At 41.7% G+C, this 20,019-nt stretch overlaps 2 protein-coding genes across 5 annotated transcripts in view; one reads left to right on the top strand and one right to left on the bottom strand.

Moving 5' to 3' along the window:
- WDHD1 (WD repeat and HMG-box DNA binding protein 1) overlaps nucleotides 1-7,222 on the bottom strand; it is a 55,999-nt gene extending 48,777 nt beyond the window's left edge. Inside the window, exons 1-3 of the mRNA XM_073350066.1 lie at nucleotides 6,911-7,222; nucleotides 4,198-4,282; nucleotides 835-946 (exon numbers count right to left, since the gene is read on the bottom strand). Of these exons, the coding sequence (XP_073206167.1) occupies nucleotides 835-946; nucleotides 4,198-4,274 (189 nt within the window). The 5' untranslated portion in view covers nucleotides 4,275-4,282; nucleotides 6,911-7,222. The remainder of the gene's footprint in view (nucleotides 1-834; nucleotides 947-4,197; nucleotides 4,283-6,910) is intronic.
- On the top strand, nucleotides 6,980-17,483 carry SOCS4 (suppressor of cytokine signaling 4). Of its 4 annotated transcripts, none has more exons than XM_073350067.1 (2): nucleotides 6,980-7,110; nucleotides 15,594-17,483. In XM_073350067.1, exon 2 carries the CDS (start codon nucleotides 15,693-15,695, stop codon nucleotides 17,001-17,003), a length of 1,311 nt encoding a protein of 436 aa, XP_073206168.1. In that variant the 5' UTR covers nucleotides 6,980-7,110; nucleotides 15,594-15,692; the 3' UTR covers nucleotides 17,004-17,483. The 4 variants fall into 4 exon arrangements, with proteins under 4 accessions (XP_073206168.1, XP_073206169.1, XP_073206170.1 ...); XM_073350068.1 differs by having other exon boundaries at nucleotides 6,980-7,114; XM_073350069.1 differs by having other exon boundaries at nucleotides 7,108-7,192.
- Nucleotides 17,484-20,019: the final 2,536 nt, after the last annotated feature.

The raw sequence follows: 20,019 nt of genomic DNA, 5'->3' as shown, positions 1-20,019 counted from the left end.
GGCCTCAGCTGCAGTAGTGAGTCCAGTTCTGGGCACCACACTTTAAGAAAGATGTGGATAAATTGGAGAGAGTCCAGAGGACAGCAACAAAAATTACAAAAGATTAACAAAACCTGACCTATGCGGAAACATTAAAAAAGCTGGGCATGGTTAGTCTTGAAAAAAGAAGATTGAGGGGGGAATCTGATATGTTAAGGGCTGTTACAAAGAGGAAGGGGATCAAGTGTTCATGCCAACTAAAGGTAGGACAAGAAGTAATGGGCTTAATCTGCAACAAGAAAGATTTAGGTTAGATATTAGGAGAAACTTTCTAATTATAAGGGTAGTTAAGCTCAGAAATAGGTTTCCAACCAAGGTTGTGGAATCCCTATCACTGCAGGCTTTTAAGAACAGGTTAGACAAACACCTGTCAGGGATGGTCTAGGTTTATTTGGTCCTACCACAGTGCCAGGGGCTGCAGCTGTTGATCTCTCAAGGTCCCTTCCAGCCCCACATTTCTATGATTGTATGATTAAGACAGATCCTTTTAATATCATGTAAGATGTGTCTGTGACAACATTAAGAAAAAAAGTTAGCTTTCAACAAATACAGTAGTCTATGTTATGTAAGTTAACTCAATGAGTTTTATGTGTAACATTAAATCAAGTTTGCTAAATCCAATACCATTCTAGCTCCAGCCCTGCAAATATTTCCAACACATGCTTAACTTTATGCACGTCAGCAGTCCTATTGAGTTCACATGCATACAGTTAAGGACATGAGGAAGATTTTGCAGGATCAAGGTATATATCAGCACCCGCATTGCACATTTCATAGGAAATGTTATACTAATACCTTTAAAGCAAATGAATATGCTTTTTCTCCCACATTAATGGACTTAGGATCATCATCATCCAGGTTTTGCCAGATCCTAACATCTCCATCACTGCCACAAGTTACAATACAGCTGTTAAGAAAATAATATTATTTACATTTGTGTATAGCACGGTTATTTTGATTTTCCTCAGCCCAAAATATGGGGGGAAATGTTTAAAAATTCACATTTTTATTAAATGAAACACATTTTATAAGTGTATTTATTCTTCAAATAATATGAGAAAGACACTCATATTATACAACATGAAAAACTTGTAATTCTGCTAGCATAACACAATAATTGAGTATAAGTCTACTAACTAGGTTTGCCCATCCCTCTTTTGTATCTGACCTTAGATACTCAGACACTAACTAGCCAATTCATTTTTCAGCATCTAGGAGGAAATTTTCAACAGCACAAAGGAAAGTTAGGATCCCATCTTGCACTGACTTTCACTAGAAGTTGGGCACCCAACTGCCCTTTGTGCCTCTGAAAATCTGCCCCCTATCCTGTCACAAAGTTTTGACCTAATCCAAATGTGTTAAACACACCTGATTGAAGCTGAGATGGCTGTACAGGAGGGCAGGCCTTTTAAAAACTGTCAAGATTCTGAATTCAACTCTCCTGTCGTTCATGATTTCACTTCTACAACTTTGATGCATCAAATTGTTACACAACGTTCTTTACCAACAGAGATTTGGAGCAGAAATCTGAATCTCCAATTTTAAATATTAGAAAAACAGGAATGATTTCAGGATTCCGTTATATCAGCAACACTTCAGCTTCCTCTTAGTGTCCTTACCTCAGACTATGACATTTGTATTTGCTATCAGTCATGCTGGCTAAGTAATGCAAAGGTTTTATAACGTCTGTCAATCATTTTTTGTATTTTGTCCTTTTGTGGTTTTGGTTCTTTGTTGGTAGATCAATCCCCATACCATTCTGACCCTGATACCCTTTTTAACACACACAGACCACGTCTACGCAACAAAATTAAGTTGACCTAACTTATATTGGCATACAGTCACTGCAGTAATTACATCGCTTGTACATGTCTACACTTTGCTCCATGTGTTGGTGGTGCACATCCATCACCAGGAGTGCTTGCACCAACTGAACTCCTCACTGTGGGCATTGTGGGATGGCTTCTGAAAGCCAATGACATCAATGTAAACAATGCACTGTCTACACTGATACTGCATCAACCTAACTACATCAACATTGATTCTACACCTCTCGTGGAGATGGAATTATTAAGTCGGTGTAGCAGTGAGTTACATTGGAGGGAGTAAAATTTTAGTGTAGACACTTATATAGTTAGGTTGATGTAAGCTGCCTTGCATCGATCTAACTCTGTAGTGTAGAACAGGTCTCAATTTCAATTCAGCAGCATTATCACGCTTAACCTTTAGTAGACCTCAGCATAGCTATGTCTCTCATGGTTGTTAAAAATCTACTCCTCTGAGAGATAGCTATGCAAACCTAACCCCTGGTGTAAACAGTGCTAGATTGACAGAAGAATTCTTCCTCTGATTTAGCTACTGCCTCTCAGGGAGGTGGATTAACTACAGCAATGGGAGAACCCCTCCCGTTGCTGTATTGAGTGCCTGCAGTCAACACTACAGCAGCGCACTTGCAGCACAGTAGCTGAACTGCTGTAATGTTTTAAGTGTAGGCATAGCCTACTTCTCACCACCTTTAGCCTGACCTGTTTGTTACTTTGTTATATAACATAATATGTATATGTGTAAAATGAGTATGTATGCTTTTGTTTAGCTGTGTGTACCATATAGTTGAGCTGATTATTTTAAAGTCATGTTAATATACAGAAGTTTGCATTTTTAATACAGTAAGAAATTGAGTATGTGACCGAACTTTGCATTCTTTTCCCTGCAACTGGATAGTACTCATCTCTTGTACTCTTACAATTATAATTAAATAAGTAGCACTGGAACGTAGGAGTTGTGTGTTTCTATGCAATTTTCAGTTCTTTGATGAGTGCATGCTGAGATCCATAGTATTGCAGAGCAGCAGCTGATCATGTTACTGAGGGTGTTAGTGGAGTGGAGTGTGATAAAGGTAGCGGGCTAATGCTTGTAGGCTGCAATTCTGATTTCCTTGTTTTTTAGCATTTGACTTGTGATAAACACACTTAAGAAACCCCAACTCTAAGTGAACAAATTTTTTTGTTGGGAAGATTAAAGTTATCTGGCTAAATCTTCACATAAGGTCTGATCCAAAGCCCACTGAAGACAATAACAGTCTTTCAAATGACCTCAGTTGGCTATGGAACAGGTCCTTAACACACTTAACGCTTGCTGCCTGAGTTTTTTGTAGACTCAAGTTAATGGAGACTGTTGAGTATAGATCTTGGACTATGTTATTGAAGTTGAAAGGATATAAACCAAAGAGAACACTGAAAGATAGCAAGCCAATAGCTGGACCTGTGCAGCTACATTTTGGATTTCCAATGTCTATATATACATAACACTTTTCCTCGCACTGCCCCATTTCTACTTCAACCTATGGGACTACTCATGGGTGTAAAGTTGATTGAATGTGTAAGTCATTGCATGATTGAGGCATCAAAATGTAAATTTCAGGAAAGTCACAGGAACATAGGAATTGCCACACTGGATCAGACCCAAAGTCCATCTAGTCCAGTATCCTATCTCTGGCAATGGTCAATACTAGATGTTTTATAGAAAGGTGTAAGAACCATAGCAGACGTGGGATAATCTGTCCTTCACGTTATATCTCAACTTGACCTCTAAGATTTAGAGGTTGGTTTAAAGCCTGAAGCATGAGGTTTAATATCCCTTCCAAAATTTGTATCATTATTAATTAGGACAACTCCAGATATTCTAGATATGAATATCGGGAGCTGTCCTAATTAATGATGATAAAAATATATAAATATCCAATAACTTTTTGAAGCTTGTTAAGATCTTGGCCTCAATGACTTCCTATGGCAGTGAGTTCCATAGTTTAATTGCACATTTGTGAAAAAGTATTCTATTTATCATTTTTGAATTTCCCACCTTTCAATTTCATTGAATGTCCCCTTGTTCTCATGCTATGAGACACAGAGAGCAGAAGCTCTTGATCTACCTTCTCTATACCGTTCATTACTTTAATACACTTTTATCATGTCCTCTATTACTCAGTTCCTTTCTAAGGTAAACAATCCCAATCTTTTCAACATCTCTTCATAAGAGAGTTTTGCAAGGCCGGTGAACATTCTCATCACTCTTCTCTCACCCTGTCTAGTTTTGCAATATCAATGGCATTGCTTGCAGACACATGAACTACTGAAATAAGCCCTAGTTTCAATAATTTACCTTCCAGTGTCATCAAAGCAGACATCCGTGTGGCCTTCTGTGTGTCCATAGCGCATTGGCTTTTGTGTTGAAGGCATCCTCTCATCTATATAATTAAAAAAATGTAAAAAGCTTTATAAAACAAATACAAATGATTTGTTAGTGTTAATAACAGGAAAACACTATTGAAACTTCAGTAGTTAAAACATTTTGATGCAGTGATATTTTTGTATGTTTTTTTCCTATTAAAGACCTTGACAATGTTGATAAGAATCACTACAATATATGTATTTTGAAAAATATTCCTGAAAAGTATGATGAAGGAAAATTCCTGAAAAGTATGATGAGGAAATTTAGAGGGGGGATTAGCAAATACTGCAGTATTTCTGGTTAAACAAATATAAACCGAGAGCATACACCACCACTTTACTGTATGAGAGTTAAATTGATTAGAACTTTATTAACAACTGCTAGCCTATGCCAAAAACGTTAGTGCGTCCCCAAGTCCTGTAACTGTATCCACAAAGATAGAACCTTGTACCCATGTAGAGCTCCAATGACTTTAACAGGGTCCCATGCAAGCATCAGGGTTCACCTGGGTAGATCCAACTGAAGTACTGGGACTCACATAAGCAACACCGATATCTTTGTGACAAGCCTATATCTTTATTATGAGGGAAATAAATATGGATAAACATCAGCTCCAAATAACAGTCATTTTAAAGTATGTAGTTGCAACAGAAGGCATTTTTTAAAAAGCCATCTATTCTAAAATTCTACATATGTTCTAAGTTGTATTGATATAAGCAGAACAGTTCTGTATTTTAAATTCTTCATGAACTAACTGTGACTGAACAACACACACAATGCACTTCACTTTTGCTTCTATTTTTTGAAGGTCCAAAAGGATCATAGTTAAAAAAATATTAATCACTTGGGGTATGTCTATACTACTACAGCAGGCAGCGATCGATCCAGCGGGGGGTGATTTATCGAGTCTAATCTAGACGGCATAAATCGACCCCCAAGCGCTCTCCCATTGACTCCTGTACTCCACCGGTGCAAGAGGCAGACAGAGTCGACGGGGGAACATCAGCAGTTGACTCACCACAGTGAAGACACCACAGTGAGTAGATCTAAGTACGTCAACTTTAGCTACGTTATTCACGTAGCTGAAGTTGCATAACTTAGATTGATCCCCCCCAGTGTAGACCAGGCCTTGAACTTGGTTAAACACAGTGGCTCTTAAAATAAGAAAATTGCCTCCACATGTCTGCTTTTTTGAATACCTCTGTATTTTACCCTGCCAGCAAACCTATAAACTGGATAGAACCTTAAAACACACAATTCATATACATCTGTTATATTGATTCGATGTATGTTTTACTTTTTACAATATATGGAAAAAGTGACTTTAGCAACCTCCCACGGAACTAGTGAAAGCCACTTCCCTAGAGTGAAAAGAAAAGGAGGACTTGTGGCACCTTAGAGACTAACAAATTTATCTGAGCCTAAGCTTTCGTGAGCTACAGCTCACTTCATCCGATGAAGTGAGCTGTAGCTCACGAAAGCTTATGCTCACATAAATTTGTTAGTCTCTAAGGTGCCACAAGTCCTCCTTTTCTTTTTGCGAATTCAGACTAACACGGCTGCTACTCTGTTCCCTAGAGTGGTGGGCCTTTGGCTAGTGGTGAAACAAAATAAGGCTGCAGGACTTGGAAGTACAGTGGCTGCTTAAGAGTGTTGCCTATTGGAGGTAGGGACCTCACTGCAAGCATCACTGGATAGTCACTGGCAATAGAAAAAATGACCAGATATCAGATTCAGGTCATTCATTCAGTATGTAGCATAGGGCTAGATAACCATCATCCCCTACCAAGGAGCAAAATACCTCTTGGAAGGGGCAGATCATTCCACCAGTTCAGAATGAAGTTTGTCCCTCAAGCAATGAGCTGTATCCACGCTGCAGAATGACAGGGCTTGCACCCAAGTCACAGTGGGACGTGGGCTCTGAGCCACCCCCCTAGCAGGGTCCTAGGATCAGGGTTCTTTGTCCTCACAGACCCGAATCTGACTGATTTTTGTGTGGCTGGCAGGGGGACTTGGGCTCAAACCCGAGTCAGAGCCCAGGCTTAATATGCAGTGTAGACATACCCTAAAGGCTTCCCTGCTGGCCCCTGGCTGCTCCTAAAACCTCCACATTAGATCAATATGGGGGGCAGGATGGGGAGAGATCCCCTCAGAAATTATACAGCCCTAAGATAGGATTACGTTCTCCACAGGAATGGTGATGCAGGGGGAGATATATGCCCACGCTCACCGTGTGTAGGTCCTGAACCCCAAGTAGGAGGCAAAGCCTGGGGTGGCTGGTATCTAGAGGCCACTGCCTCCATCTTCTGTGTGTGGAAGGGGAGATCTGCACCCAGCCCCTGAGGGGTGATCGGGCCCAGTGCGGGGGTCACAGTGAGACACCCCACAATCCTCTCGCCTGCTTTCCTGCAAGGCCTGATGTGTGCATAGCCCCCTCCTCAACCCAACCCAACCCCTCCTCCTCCCCTTCCCCCTCCTCAACCCAACCCAACCCAACCTCTCCTCTCCTCCTCCTCCCCCCATCCCACCCCACCCCACCCCCTCCTCTCCTCCCCACCCCCCCCCCCCCCCCACACACACACACACATACCCCCTCGCCCGCCGCCACCGGCGAGACCCAGCCACCCGTCAGCCCGGCACTCACCAGCCACGGTCCCGCCCGGCCCCGCTTCCAGCCTTCCCGCGCTCCCTGCCGGCGCAGCTGCGCCTGCGCGGCCCTGGCTCGGCTCGGGCCTGCTGCTCCCGTCAGTGGCCGGGGCGGGGCCGGCGGGGCGAGCCCGGGCCGGGGAAGAAGGATGGCGGCGGTGGCCGCGACTCAGGCCGCTTCGGAGCTGCTCTGCCCAGGCAGGTGAGGGGATCGGGGCTCCGGGCTCCGCCGAGAGGGGAGCGCGGGGAGAGGGCCGGTTCCTCCCCCTCACAGAGCCCGGTAGGCAGCTCCGTACCCTGCGCCGTCCTTCCCGCCCCCCCTCAGCCTGCCCCCTCCCCCTGCCCCCCCTCAGCCTGCCCTCCGCCCCACTCCCCCTCCTCCTGCTCCCCAGCCCCCTTCTCCTGCCCCCTCCTCCTCCTCAGCCTGCCCCCCTGCCCCCTCCTCCTCCTCAGCCTGCCCCCCTGCCCCACTCCCCCTCCTCCTGCCCCCCTGCCCCACTCCCCCTGCCCCCCTGCCCCACTCCCCCTCCTCAGCCTGCCCGCCTGCTCCTCAGCCCCCTCCTCAGCCTGCCCCACTCCCCCTCCTCCTGCCCCCTCCTCAGCCTGCCCCCCTGCCCCACTCCCCCTCCTCCTCCTCCCCTGCCCCCCCTCAGCCTGCCCTCCTGCCCCCCCAGCCTGCCCCACTCCTCCTCCTCCCCTGCCCTCCTGCCCCCCAGCCCCCTCCTCAGCCTGCCCCCCGTCCCCCTCCCTCTGCCCCACTCCCCCTCCCCCACTCCCCTCCTCAGCGTGCCCTCCCACCCCACTCCCCCTCCTCTCCCTCCTGCCCCTCCTCAGCCTGCCCTTCTGCCCCACTTCTGCCCCCCCTCAGCCTGCCCTTCTGCTCCACTCCCCCTCCTCCTGTTCCCTCCTCTGCCTGCCCTCCTGCCCCACTCCCCCTCCCTCTGCCTGCCCTCCTGCCCCACTCCCCCTCCCCCTGCCTGCCCTCCTCCCCCTCCTCCCCAACTTCTCCCACCCCAGCCTGCCCCACTCCTCCTTTCCTCCTTTTGCCCCAGCCCCACTCCCCCTTCCTCCTGTTCCAGACTCTTCCTGCCCCTCCATTCTCCCTTTTTTCTGCCCCAGCCTGGCTCACTCCCTCTTCCTCCTCCTCGCTCCCTGACTCAGCCTGTCTCATTCCCCCTCCTCTGTATCACAGCCTCCCCCTCCCTCCTTTTCCTCGTGTCCCCTCTGTGCCCCCAGGCCTCCCTCCTTCTTTTCCCCTCCCTGTCCCATACTCCCATTACTTCTCCTGCCTCTCTCATTTTCCGCCAGCCCCCTTTCTCCTCGTCTCCATTCTCTCTTCTCCAACCCCACCCCCATATTCTTCCTCCTTCTAATCTCCGCTTCCTCTCTCCCTATGCCCCCTCTGTCATTCCTTCTTCCCCTTGCAACCCATCCAGCTGTTCAATTAATCCAGTCTATCTTTGTGTCTGATGGTGAGTGTTATCTGCTGCTGCCTGGCATGAGGTCGGGCTCTGAGATTCCCATCTGCATATTCCCCTTGTAATGGCTCTGCTGGGGAGCAGCAGGTAAGTAATGTTGGCTGCATTTGCATTAGGACAGTGCTATTCTTTTATTTATTGCTCAGGAGCAGCTAAAAGAGAAGGGCTCAAAGCTTTGATCAGTTCACACCTTTTAGCATGTGCCTTAAAATACGGTGGGATGCTGGGTTTTTAATACTGCTCAGAACAGACTGTGACAGAAGCTAGTGTTTAGAACTAAGTATGCACAAATCTATGCTTCATTTCAAATATGCATTATTTTCCATTTATACTCTTTCACGGTAGTCCTAAAGAAGCAGTTATTTAGCTTTGAAAATAGTTTTAGGCTGAACTTTTAATAGTGGGATAGTATCTTATTCATGGAGTGAAAGCTCTTGTATCTCATTAATGGAGTGAAAGCTTTACAGTGTAGATAAGTACAAGTAATGGTGTTTTCCTTCTGTTGTTAATTCCAGAGAGTCAAGTATTAAATGCCTGTGATTTCATAAGCACTAGAGAGACACATAATAGTATTTTGAGGACACGTTCCCTCTTTTCTGATACTATTGTCTTTGTGAAGGGGAGAATAACAGGAAATCGAACTTGTCCTCCTAAGTATTTTGGTGCAGGTTTGTGGCTGTAGATAGTTGTGACGTCTACAAAAGCAGTTAAAATAAATGTTGATGTCTTATAACCTGTGTTTGCAGAACACATTTTATGTTTCATGCTGACTTACATAGTCATTTTTACTAAAATAGACTTTCTCAGAATACATTGACATATTTTTGTAAACACAAGTCGCTGTCTTACACCATTCTGAGTGATGCTGCTGTTATAATTTTTAGCTATAATAGCTTGACTGTACAAGTCAAACCTGCAATGTGTTGTCGGTAGTTTAAAAAAAAAAAGAAGTTGTCCCTGCAAGCACATTTGGTCCTTTATAACCTTCATTAATTAGTATTCATTTTTAAAATTGAACTAAAATTTCCCTTTGTGATCTTAACTCCTCCATTCTCAATGAAATTGTGGGAAGCTCCAGTTAAAGAACAAGTCCTTATTCAGGCATCATATTGATGTTGGCGGGTATTGAATAAAGAGTGCAAGCTCTGACCCATTGTGGGATCGTTCTCAGAATCATGAGAGACTAATCTGTTACTATCCTATAACTAGCGTATCTTACTGATACTGTACTTACGATGACTATACAGTTGTAGTTAAATGAATAGCTACTCCAGTACATAAACCAATAGGCTGTATTGCTTTGAACCGCTGTATTCAGCACTAAAGGTGCAATACAGTTTTATTTCTTTAAGGACGAAAAAAATGGCTTGTCTTAAAATCACAAAGTATCTGAAATAAGAAAACAGATCTGTTTCCCCTTCCTGTCCCTTTAACCATATGGCACATTTTATTCATGCTTCCAAGAAAAATTGCTTATAGGCTGAACCCTTTTATGCCCAGTTTTATTCTGCATTTGCGCTATTGGTGCCTGGTGGAGGGAAATATTTTTTGTATTGGAACTGTTATTGGGCCCTTTGTAATAGTGACATCATTAGTGCTTTCATGTTTGAGTCAGTGACAGTGTTAGACTCTAGGCTTCCTTTATATTTTTTATTTTTTAGTATTCTCAGCTCTCATTATGGAACCTTGTAGAAGCTGTGCAGAGACATGGTTTTCAGTGGGGATATGGGGTAATATGTGTTCTAACAAATTATTCTAGTAGGAACGCCTAATCAGGTGAGTGGGAAGGTAGAACTACACTCTTCAACTCAAAAATTTCTTATGGGGGCTGAGGGAATTTCATGTCAAATGTTTTAAAACAATTCAGTAGTCTTATGCATAGTGTCTTTCATAAACGTTTTAATGATTTCAGCTAAAATGCTTTATACTGTAAAGGATGCTTTAAGTACAAAATCAGGTTACAGCTAATCTTGCTGAAGCTGAATCCGTATAAGATTGATATAATGTTGTTAGGTTAGGAAAGCCATCAGAAGATATAGCGATAATTGTCTGCCCTCCATTTGTTGTAAGTACAATCTGGGGGCATTATTGGATCCTCAGCTGCTGTTAAAAAATTGTCTAGCTGTAGTTTTTCTGTTAAGGCTTGTTTCTTTTTTGCTTGGCCAAGAGGATGCAACCATTTTTTTCCAGACCTTGCTACTGTCATCTATGCATTTGTTGTCTGAGTATTAGATTATTGCAGGGCACACTACACGGGGCTACACTTTAAATCTACTTGGACGGTGAAGCTTGTGCACGTTGCAGTAACTGACTTATTAATTGCTGTAAATTTGCTGGGAGCATGATAGCAGTGCTCCATGATTTGCACTGTCTGCCTATTCGGTTTCTGTGTGGAATTTAAAGGCTTAGTCTTGAGCTGTAAGGCCCTGAATGTCTTGGTACCTGCCCACTTGAGATACTGCTTTTCTCCCTGTGCTACATGGCCACTGCTGTTTAGTCTGCAGAGGCACGTTTTCTTTTTTGGAGCTCCTTGAGTATAAAAGAGAGGGAACTTTTGGTAGGGCATTTTGCATGAGTAGCCGTGAACTTTGGAACCTATTTCCCACACACATGCACATACTGGATATGAAATAGCCCCGGTATTTAATCTTTGGGCATGGTGCAAGGCCCATCTACCCAGGGTTTTGGCGGAGAAAAGGGCAGGATAAGAATCAGGATTTCTTCTTGGGTTAGAGGTATCATCTGGGTATTGATTTTATCTCTAGTAAATTATTTTCTGGTGTAAGGGTGAGAGGTAGCTGCTGGTTCCATTTTTGAGTGGGATTGTATCTATAATGTATTACAGAGGCACCCAGAGATAAGGTTAGGTACTTTTAGAATCTGAAACATAAATCAAAATAAATAAATAAATAGTTAGAATTGAGACAAATTAATGGAGACAAGGGAACTGAGAGTTAATGCTATGTTTAACTGGGTTTATTTCAGAAGTAAGTCAACAGAGTCCCACCTTCAGTGGAAGTGAAAGTGTTAAATTAAAATGAGGTGTGATGGCCAAAATAATGACTGGGCAAAGATTAATGTGAACAGCAGTTGATCAATGAGAAATATATAAATAACTATATTTTTGTATATAATAACTAGGACTGGATGACAGAGGATGGATCACTTGATGATTACCTATTCTGTCCATTCCCTCTGAAGCATCTGGCACCATCTGCTGTTGGAAGACAGGATACTGGGCTAGATGGACCATTGGTCTGACCCAGTATGGCCATTCTTGTGTTCTCAACTTAAATCATTTGTTTTAAAAAAATCTAAAAAGAATAACTAAAAATACTAAATATAAAGAGAAGACAGATAAATATAGACCATTCAAATAATATATTTAATTTATACAAGTTATTGAAATGTAAGCAGTCTGAAACTATGGGCAGTAGTTAGGAAAAAATATTTAATAGATTTGAATGCTATAAGTTACATAAAAATATCAACTTCCACAATTATGACTGAAATTAACCTTATTGGTTAGTAGTATACCAGTGGTGGGGTTGTGTCATTTAATGAGAGGAATAATCAGATGGAGACACTTGGATTTTTGTATTTGAGTAGAGAACTGTCCTCAATAATTAATCACATGGAAACTATAACTAACAACTTGATTAGAAAGGTTTTGGAGGGACTGGCAGTGGAGTGCAGACAAACATTCACGGTGACTGTAGAAAAAGAATATTTTAGGAGGGGAACACTCAAGTTATTCAGAACAAGACTTCCCTGTGTTTGTTATGGCCCTGATCCTACTGCTTCTGAAGTCTATGGGAGTTTTGCCATTGACTTCAGCACACAGGATCAGGTTCTCTCTTCTATATTTTCACTGGCTGGTGATTGTTGCCTACTGTCTGATTGAGGGAAGCATTTTCATTGTATAAATGCATCCGCTAGAAGATGTTGCTTTTAGTTGAGATCCTGAAGTTTATGCCAGGACACCGTGTAGCAATGACCCTGTAGGGATTTTAAAGCTATGATGATATCTAATGACCTTCAGAATCCGGTGGCCTGACATGAACCCTGCTTTATCCATGCATGTTGTTTTGTCTTGTCATTTGTTTAGGAGGAAGAGTTTCATGTTTAAGAGTTTTGTCAGTTGTATCTGCTTCTAACATGCCTAAGGTATATGCACTTTACAAGAAAGCCTCAGGAGACTCTACTCTTATGGGTATAATTTGTAAATGTAAAGTTCTCAGAGCTGATGTGCATAACTTGGTATACTGGATAGCTTCTTCATTTAACATTGCCCGGTAGGTAAAAGTATGCTCTCTATCTCTGCTGCCTTTCTCTTTTTCTTTTTCCTTGGGTTGCGTTTTAATCACTAATGGAAGTACACCTACGTGGCATTATTTGGTTAGAAAGTCTTCAGTTTATGGATAGGATAGTTACGTGTACAGTACCTCTCCAAGGTTCTTCTATGACCCCTATCACTATAGTGTCTGAGCACCTCAGAATCTTTTAAATCTCACAATGCCCCTGTGACTTTGTTGTTCACCTGATTTTACAAATAGAGAACTAAGACCTGGTCTGTGCTTGAAAATTAGATCAGTTTAACTACGTTGGAGAGGGGTGTGAAAAATCTATCTCCCCGAGCGGGGTAGTTAAGACCGACCTAAGTTTCCATGTAGACAGAACTAGGTCAACAGAAGAATTTTTCCATCAACCCAGCTACTGCGTCTTGGGGAGGTGGATTGGCTATGCTGACAGGAGAATACTTCCCGTTGGTGTAGGAAGTGTCTACACTGAAGCACAGCAGTGATGCAGCCGTGCCGCTGTAGTGTTTTAAGTGTAGACAAGCCCTGAGGCATGCAGAGACTGAGGGCCAGTTTTTTAAAGCTATTTAGGCACCTAACTTCTATTGATTTCAATAGGGTTTAGTGTCTTGCTCAACTTCACACAGGAAGTATGTACAGAGCTAGGAGTTGAATTTGGGTCTCCCAAATCCCCAGCTAGCCACTGCACCCTGCTTTCTGTCCTTTTATCAGGCCAAGTTTAGATCTGGTTTTGAGAGGGTGCAGCTCCAGGTACTCTTGCATAGTCATATATTTTGAGTAGCAATTGCCTTTCTAATTGGCAAAATTAGTCTGCAGTAGCAGATGAAACTGGGAAAATAATATTCTCTTTGGGGCAGGGCAACCTTTTCATTATGTGTATCTACAGTGCCTACCACAGCAGGAGCCTGAGCCCTGATTGGACCTTCTAGGCACTACTGAAGTACAAATGCTAATTGTTCATCATATATGCATATGGATGTAAATGAAAACTGAGCCAGTGAATCTCTTAAACTTACTCTCCAGGCCTGTAGTTTCCATTCTCCAATACTAGAAATTGTTGAGTTTTTAATCATCAAGAGTGCTCTGTGAAAAGTATTCGATTAAACTTCTGGGACTTCCTGTATATTTCCCCTACTCGACATAAAAGGTATGTCTACACAGCAACTGGGAGTGAGCCTTCTAGCCTGAATAGACAGGGTGGGGCTAGTGTGCTAAAAATAGCTGTGTGGATGTTGAGGCATCACTGGCAGCTCAGGTTTGCCACCTGATCCTGGACTCAGGAGGTAGGGTGGGTCTGAGCTCAGGCGGCTGGGCCGAGCCTCCTCCAGTGCTGCAGTGTTCACACAACTATTTTTAGTGTATTTGTGGAAGCCCTGCTCCCATATATCTGTCTACCCAGGCTGCAAAGTCCATACTATGCCTGTGGGAAATACTTTCTAGTAAAATGAAGTGACTCTCCAAAATTCCACAGTGGAGTTACATCAGGGACGAATTTGGCATATTGATTAAATTTAAACATCTTGCTAGCCTAATAGTAGTGCTGTATAGTTCTGTATGAGAGACATAGGTTTCATTTATCATCGGACTTTCTTCCTCACTTACTAACAGAGGAGGGAACTCAGCATGCAGAAGTGTCAGCGTGCTCAGCCCCTCAGGGAATGCAGAGCGATGGGGTATAATACTGGGTAATTCTCGTGATGAGAATGGATTTGATGGAGAGAGGAAGCGTATGCCTTTTCTTCCCCTTCTTTGTATTCACCATCTCTATCCGTTTTTAAACAGTTGAGGAGAGGACGCATATCCTGATTTTGGTATGGAAAAAACCCACCTCGGGTTATGACAGACCTGGAATGCTCAGGTGCACCTTGCCATGCATATTGAAAAATGTACTACTATACTTTCAGCTATGTACTCACAAGGAGATTTTTTCAAGATGCCCCCCTCCCTTCCCCATTGTACGTACACACACACAAACATTTAAACTCTTAAGAATACAATAAGCCTTAGGAAGCAAACATAGGGAGTGAAATAAGCATGTATAAGTCTCAGGAAAACGCTCATTTAATGTAAATTTTCCTCCACAATGAGTAATAAGCAGCTCCATCTTTCATGGCCTTTTTTCAGTTGCTTTTAGTAAGGGATCTGGATTTGTTTTAATCCTTTTCAGAATGTAAAGCTCCAGATATTTCAGCCCCCTGGGGACCTAATGTTGTGTTTTTAAACTCCATTTTGAAAAATAAATGAAAAAAGCATTCAGAGATTGGCAGAATCTGTGACTTATTTTTAATTTCTTTTGTATCCTGAAAGTGACCCAAAAGTGTCAATTAAGAATAGGATCCTAGGCATCAGACTTTGTGGATTAGTTATAAACAAACATATCATCTAGGTACAGTAGCTCTTTGTACTCTTTAACCTACTTTGTTTCTGTTCCGGCTTGTTCTTTCCTGAAAGGCTGATTGAAATAGTTGCAGCATTTGCTCAGTGAACAACTAAAGCAATATAACCTAATGCATGTGATGTGCCATTTTAAAACCTACCTCGTGCAAAATTATTGTCAACAACCAGGTCTTTCTGCTATAAAGCATGGTTGAATGTATGCCTTATTCATACTCAAAGAGATGGTAATTACTGGGAAATATTAATAATGGAGAAGGATTAAGAGTGTCTAGGTCTGCGACCAAGGCAGCGTTTGTGAAGAATCTTCCTAATGAATTGAGCTTGATCTATATTATTTATACATATGCCAGCAGTTAATTGCCATTGCGTATATTATTTATACATATGCCAGCAGTTAATTGCCATTACTGTCACTTATACAGTTGCGTTGGTCTTGTGTTATGAACTTGTAAAGCTGTTAACCTAGCTGTGTTTTCTATTTCCTTAGATACTTCCAAAAAATGCCTGAAAGACGCTTCAAGCTGTAGAAACTGTTACAGAAAAACACAACATATAGCTCTGGGACTTTTGGAGTTAAGCTGTCAAAATGGAGGAAAATAAAGAAAGTAATAGTAAAAATGTCGATGTAAGACCCAAAACCACCCGTAGTAGGAGTGCAGACAGAAAGGATGGTTACGTATGGAGTGGAAAGAAGCTCTCATGGTCAAAAAAGAATGAGAATTGTTCTGATGGTGAAGCAGCAAGTAGTGCAGGAAAACCAGTGGCTGGTTTAAGGAACCAAGAGAGGAAGCACAGCTGTTCATCTATTGAACTGGACTTAGATCGTTCATGTGGCCACAGATTTTTAGGCCGGTCTCTTAAACAGAAATTGCAAGATGCTGTGGGACAGTGTTTTCCTATAAAGAATTGTAGCAGTCGGCACGCTTCAGTGCTTCCATCAAAGAGAAAAATTCATATCAGTGAATTAATGCTAGATAAGTGTCCTTTCCCACCTCGATCAGAGCTAGCTTTTCGATGGCATTTAATTAAAAGACATACTGCCCCCATAAGTCAAAAATCAGAAGATTGGATAATCACTGATTTATCCCAAAGTGAAGAGACAGATGATCAGCTGAGAGATGGAGAGAGCACAGATCGGGGAGGAAACACTTTCTCACAGCCATGTGACATTTCAGATAGCAACTCCTGTAAATGTGATCCTAGGACTGAATCGGTTATGAGTAAGGTGTTAAAGAACAATAAAGACGAGAGTGATATGGACTCTGATGATGAAGTTATAACACTTTGCACAAGTTCTAGAAAGAGGAACAAACCCAAATGGGAAACGGATGATGAGCTGCTACAGTTGGAAACTCCTCCCAAATACCATACCCAGATTGATTATGTCCACTGTCTTGTCCCAGACCTTCTCCAGATCAATAATAATCCATGCTACTGGGGTGTAATGGACAAATATGCAGCTGAGGCACTACTAGAAGGAAAGCCAGAAGGAACTTTTTTACTACGAGACTCTGCCCAAGAAGACTATTTGTTTTCTGTTAGTTTTAGACGCTATAGTCGTTCTCTTCATGCAAGAATTGAACAGTGGAATCATAACTTCAGCTTTGATGCTCATGATCCTTGTGTCTTCCATTCTCCTGACATTACTGGTCTCTTAGAGCATTATAAAGACCCAAGCTCTTGTATGTTCTTTGAACCACTTTTATCCACTCCCTTAAACAGGACTTTTCCTTTTTCCCTTCAGCATATATGCAGAACAGTTATTTGCAATTCTACAACATATGATGGCATTGATGCTCTTCCTATTCCTCCATCTGTCAAGTTATATCTGAAGGAATATCACTATAAATCAAAAGTTAGAGTACTCAGGATCGATGTACCAGAGCAACAAAGCTAGAATGTATTTTTTGGGGGGGGAATAGGGGTTGTCTCTTGATCTGATAACGTTTGTGTTGTCCTTCCTCCCTTGCATTTTTTTTCTATGGCGATTTGAATCTTTTCTGTAGATTATTTACAGTCCAAATTGACCTCTGCCTGGGTCTTTCTGTCCAAATATACTTTGACTCTTCCTTCCACCCCTTTTTAGTCAACTCACTAGAGTCTGTGGTTTTTTGGTAATGTTCATACCCTAGGGTTTTATGGAATTTCAGGTAGGTTTTCTAGGGTTTCCACATAAGGATAGTCTTTAGATTTAAAAATAAAAATTCATATTTGAATTTGATCTGTCTTTTTATATTGTAATTTGCATATGTTGCAGGCATGTTTGAAATGTATGCACTGTAAACTAAAGATTGACTAATCTGTATTTTCTATCTTTTAAAATGAGTGCTAATGACCTATATATAAAGTAAAATTAATCAGTCTATTTCTAACACTATTACTGTGTGTAAAATATTATTTTGATGGGCAGTTATTGCTATGAATTTTTTTCTACTTTTTTTCTTTAAACACTTGTGACACAGCACTATTTTATCTTGCACTGTTAATCCTGAAAAGAAGATGGATAACCTTCTTACTTCATTCATAGCGGGAGGGCTTTTTTTAAAATATGGTTTAGAAGAAATAGCTACAGATTGATCAAATGCTACATCTCCCCAGACAAGATTGCTTGCTGCCAAATTCTGTGTGCAAGGAAATTATGCATGGATAATCCTCCAGAAAGCGTAATGAGTAATGCCGGGGTGGTTATGCAAACTTTCCCCCACAGCTCCACTGAAGCACAGCATTCCTTGCCTAAAAATTTTTCTGTAACATCATCTTAAGGTTCAACCCAGACCAATTAGGGGTTGTCATCGCCTCCCTTGGAACTCTGGATACCTTAAACGCTAGGCTGCTGTGGGTCACAGCCTGAATGCCAACAGTCAGTCTACAAGCATGCAGGTTACACCCGGGCTTCCACAGCCCAGTTACTGTTTGCAGAGTGATGCCAGTGCCCCCCAAATGCCAAATTTCTTTAGCTGTCTCCCTGCGGCCCGCTCCTGGAACAGTCACAGAAGTTACCTTTATTGCTCCTTTAAAGAGAATATGCTGCAGCTTGTTAATTTGACTGAGGTTTGACAAACGCTCTTACTTTAGTCACAGAACTGAATTAAGTTTTAGCGTTAGAAGGGTATTTTTACCTATGACTTTTTGTTTAATAAACTTGTTTTACTTTTACAGTTTATTAAACAAAAAGTCATAGGGTCAAATTATACACTATTCTATTTGTATACAAAATACAGTAAAGTAAAAATACCCTTCTAAGACTAAAACTTAATTTCAGCACGATACAATCATTGCTGAAGTAGGTTTCTCACCTATATTCAGTTCCTCAAGTCTTTAACTCCTGTTGAACATTTGACATTGAAGGACCCAATGTTCTTTGATTTCAAAAGCTCTGGCCCCTTGAATCACGCAAATAATGGATCACTGTCTTTTTGCCCCCTTATATCACTCCAAAGTTCATTGTCTCTGTTTCAAGAGTCAGGAAAGTTTCCTGTGGACTTCCTATCCCCACGCTGATTTGTTTGTTAGTAGGGTTTCTGTTTTTTTTATTCTAGATTGCTTAATTAACATTGGAGACTGGTATAGAGCTCCTTCCCTCCTGGCTGAGAGAGAACTTTTTTGTCCCTGGGTTTGGTCACATACTTTAAAGCATAATATCAGTGAATATCCAAAATTCCTCATATAGTGTTAATGAATACATTTCACAATTATATTAGTCACCAGTATGTCATAGGCTTTCATAAGACTTTATTCAATATACTTTTATAATACAGCAATATTGTTTACAATCAATTGATTCAATGGCTTATGATTTGAGGTTCAGACCCCCTGTCTTTATTGACCAATAAACTTTTGAAATGTATTCTCAGATAAAGTAACTTTTCTCCTATGGGGAAGAGATGCCATGCAGTCTGAGGAAGACTTCATACTGGTTCCTCCCCCTGTTAGCTTGTTGGCTTTGTTTCCTTTTTACGTAAAGTACCTTCAGTATTTCTGCCTGAGGACCAGGCTTGTCAGACAAGGAAGTTCACATTCCTTCATCTAAGGCAGTCTAGGCTTACGCATTGCTTGCCAAACACATTTTAAGAACATAATTCTAGCACCTACTTATAACTCTTTGTACACATCCCATACATACACCACTCAGGAATTTTAATGATCAGTGAGTTATTAGTTTTCCAATGATAGATTACTTGCCACCTTTTGGGTATACATCATGATGTTAGGTGTAGCGAATAGGGCAGGCCTGACGAGTTGCTGACAGAATAGCGAACCACTAATAGGCCTCGGAGTCACATCTCCTTTTCAGGCCTCAGCCGTCTCAGCGTAGAAAACACACTGAACTAGTCTGGTGTCCTTGTGATGTGGACATTTTTCAACTAGAGACTAAAAGGAGACCATTGTGTTTGTTTTCACTTGTGGTTTAAATTGGTTTTGAACCAAAGTCTCCAGGAATAAAATATTAGTGCATCAATCCATGTTATTGCATGAACATATGTTGATGAATATGCTATGGGGCAGATTCTCAGCTGGTGTAAACTATCATAGCACAATTGATGAGTATCAAAAGTTTACATCAGTTGAGCCTCTGCCCCTGTATGTGCAAATGGCTATTAGGGAACTGATATTTATGAAACTATCCATAGCCATCAATGCATACTTCCTTGTACTGCTTCAATTCAATTAACTTCATTGAATAGACCAGACATTCTCTTAAGAGGATTCATGATTTTTTTTTAAGCTAGTTCATATTAGGAAATCTATTTCTTCATTATCTATTGCTGCCATATTCACATAAGACTGGATGAAAAACGGGAATCATCTTTTGTTCCATGTGTGCGTAGCATCAAGCACAATGGGATATTGGTCCATGATTGACTAATAAATAGTCCAAACCTAAATTTATCCAAAATTTGCAGAGGCACTTT

This window comes from Lepidochelys kempii, chromosome 6, assembly GCF_965140285.1.
Source record: "Lepidochelys kempii isolate rLepKem1 chromosome 6, rLepKem1.hap1, whole genome shotgun sequence".
NCBI classification, from domain to species: Eukaryota; Metazoa; Chordata; order Testudines; family Cheloniidae; genus Lepidochelys; species Lepidochelys kempii.
The sequence above is the reverse complement of the archived record's forward strand: the minus strand, read 5'-3'. Positions and strand labels throughout refer to the sequence as shown.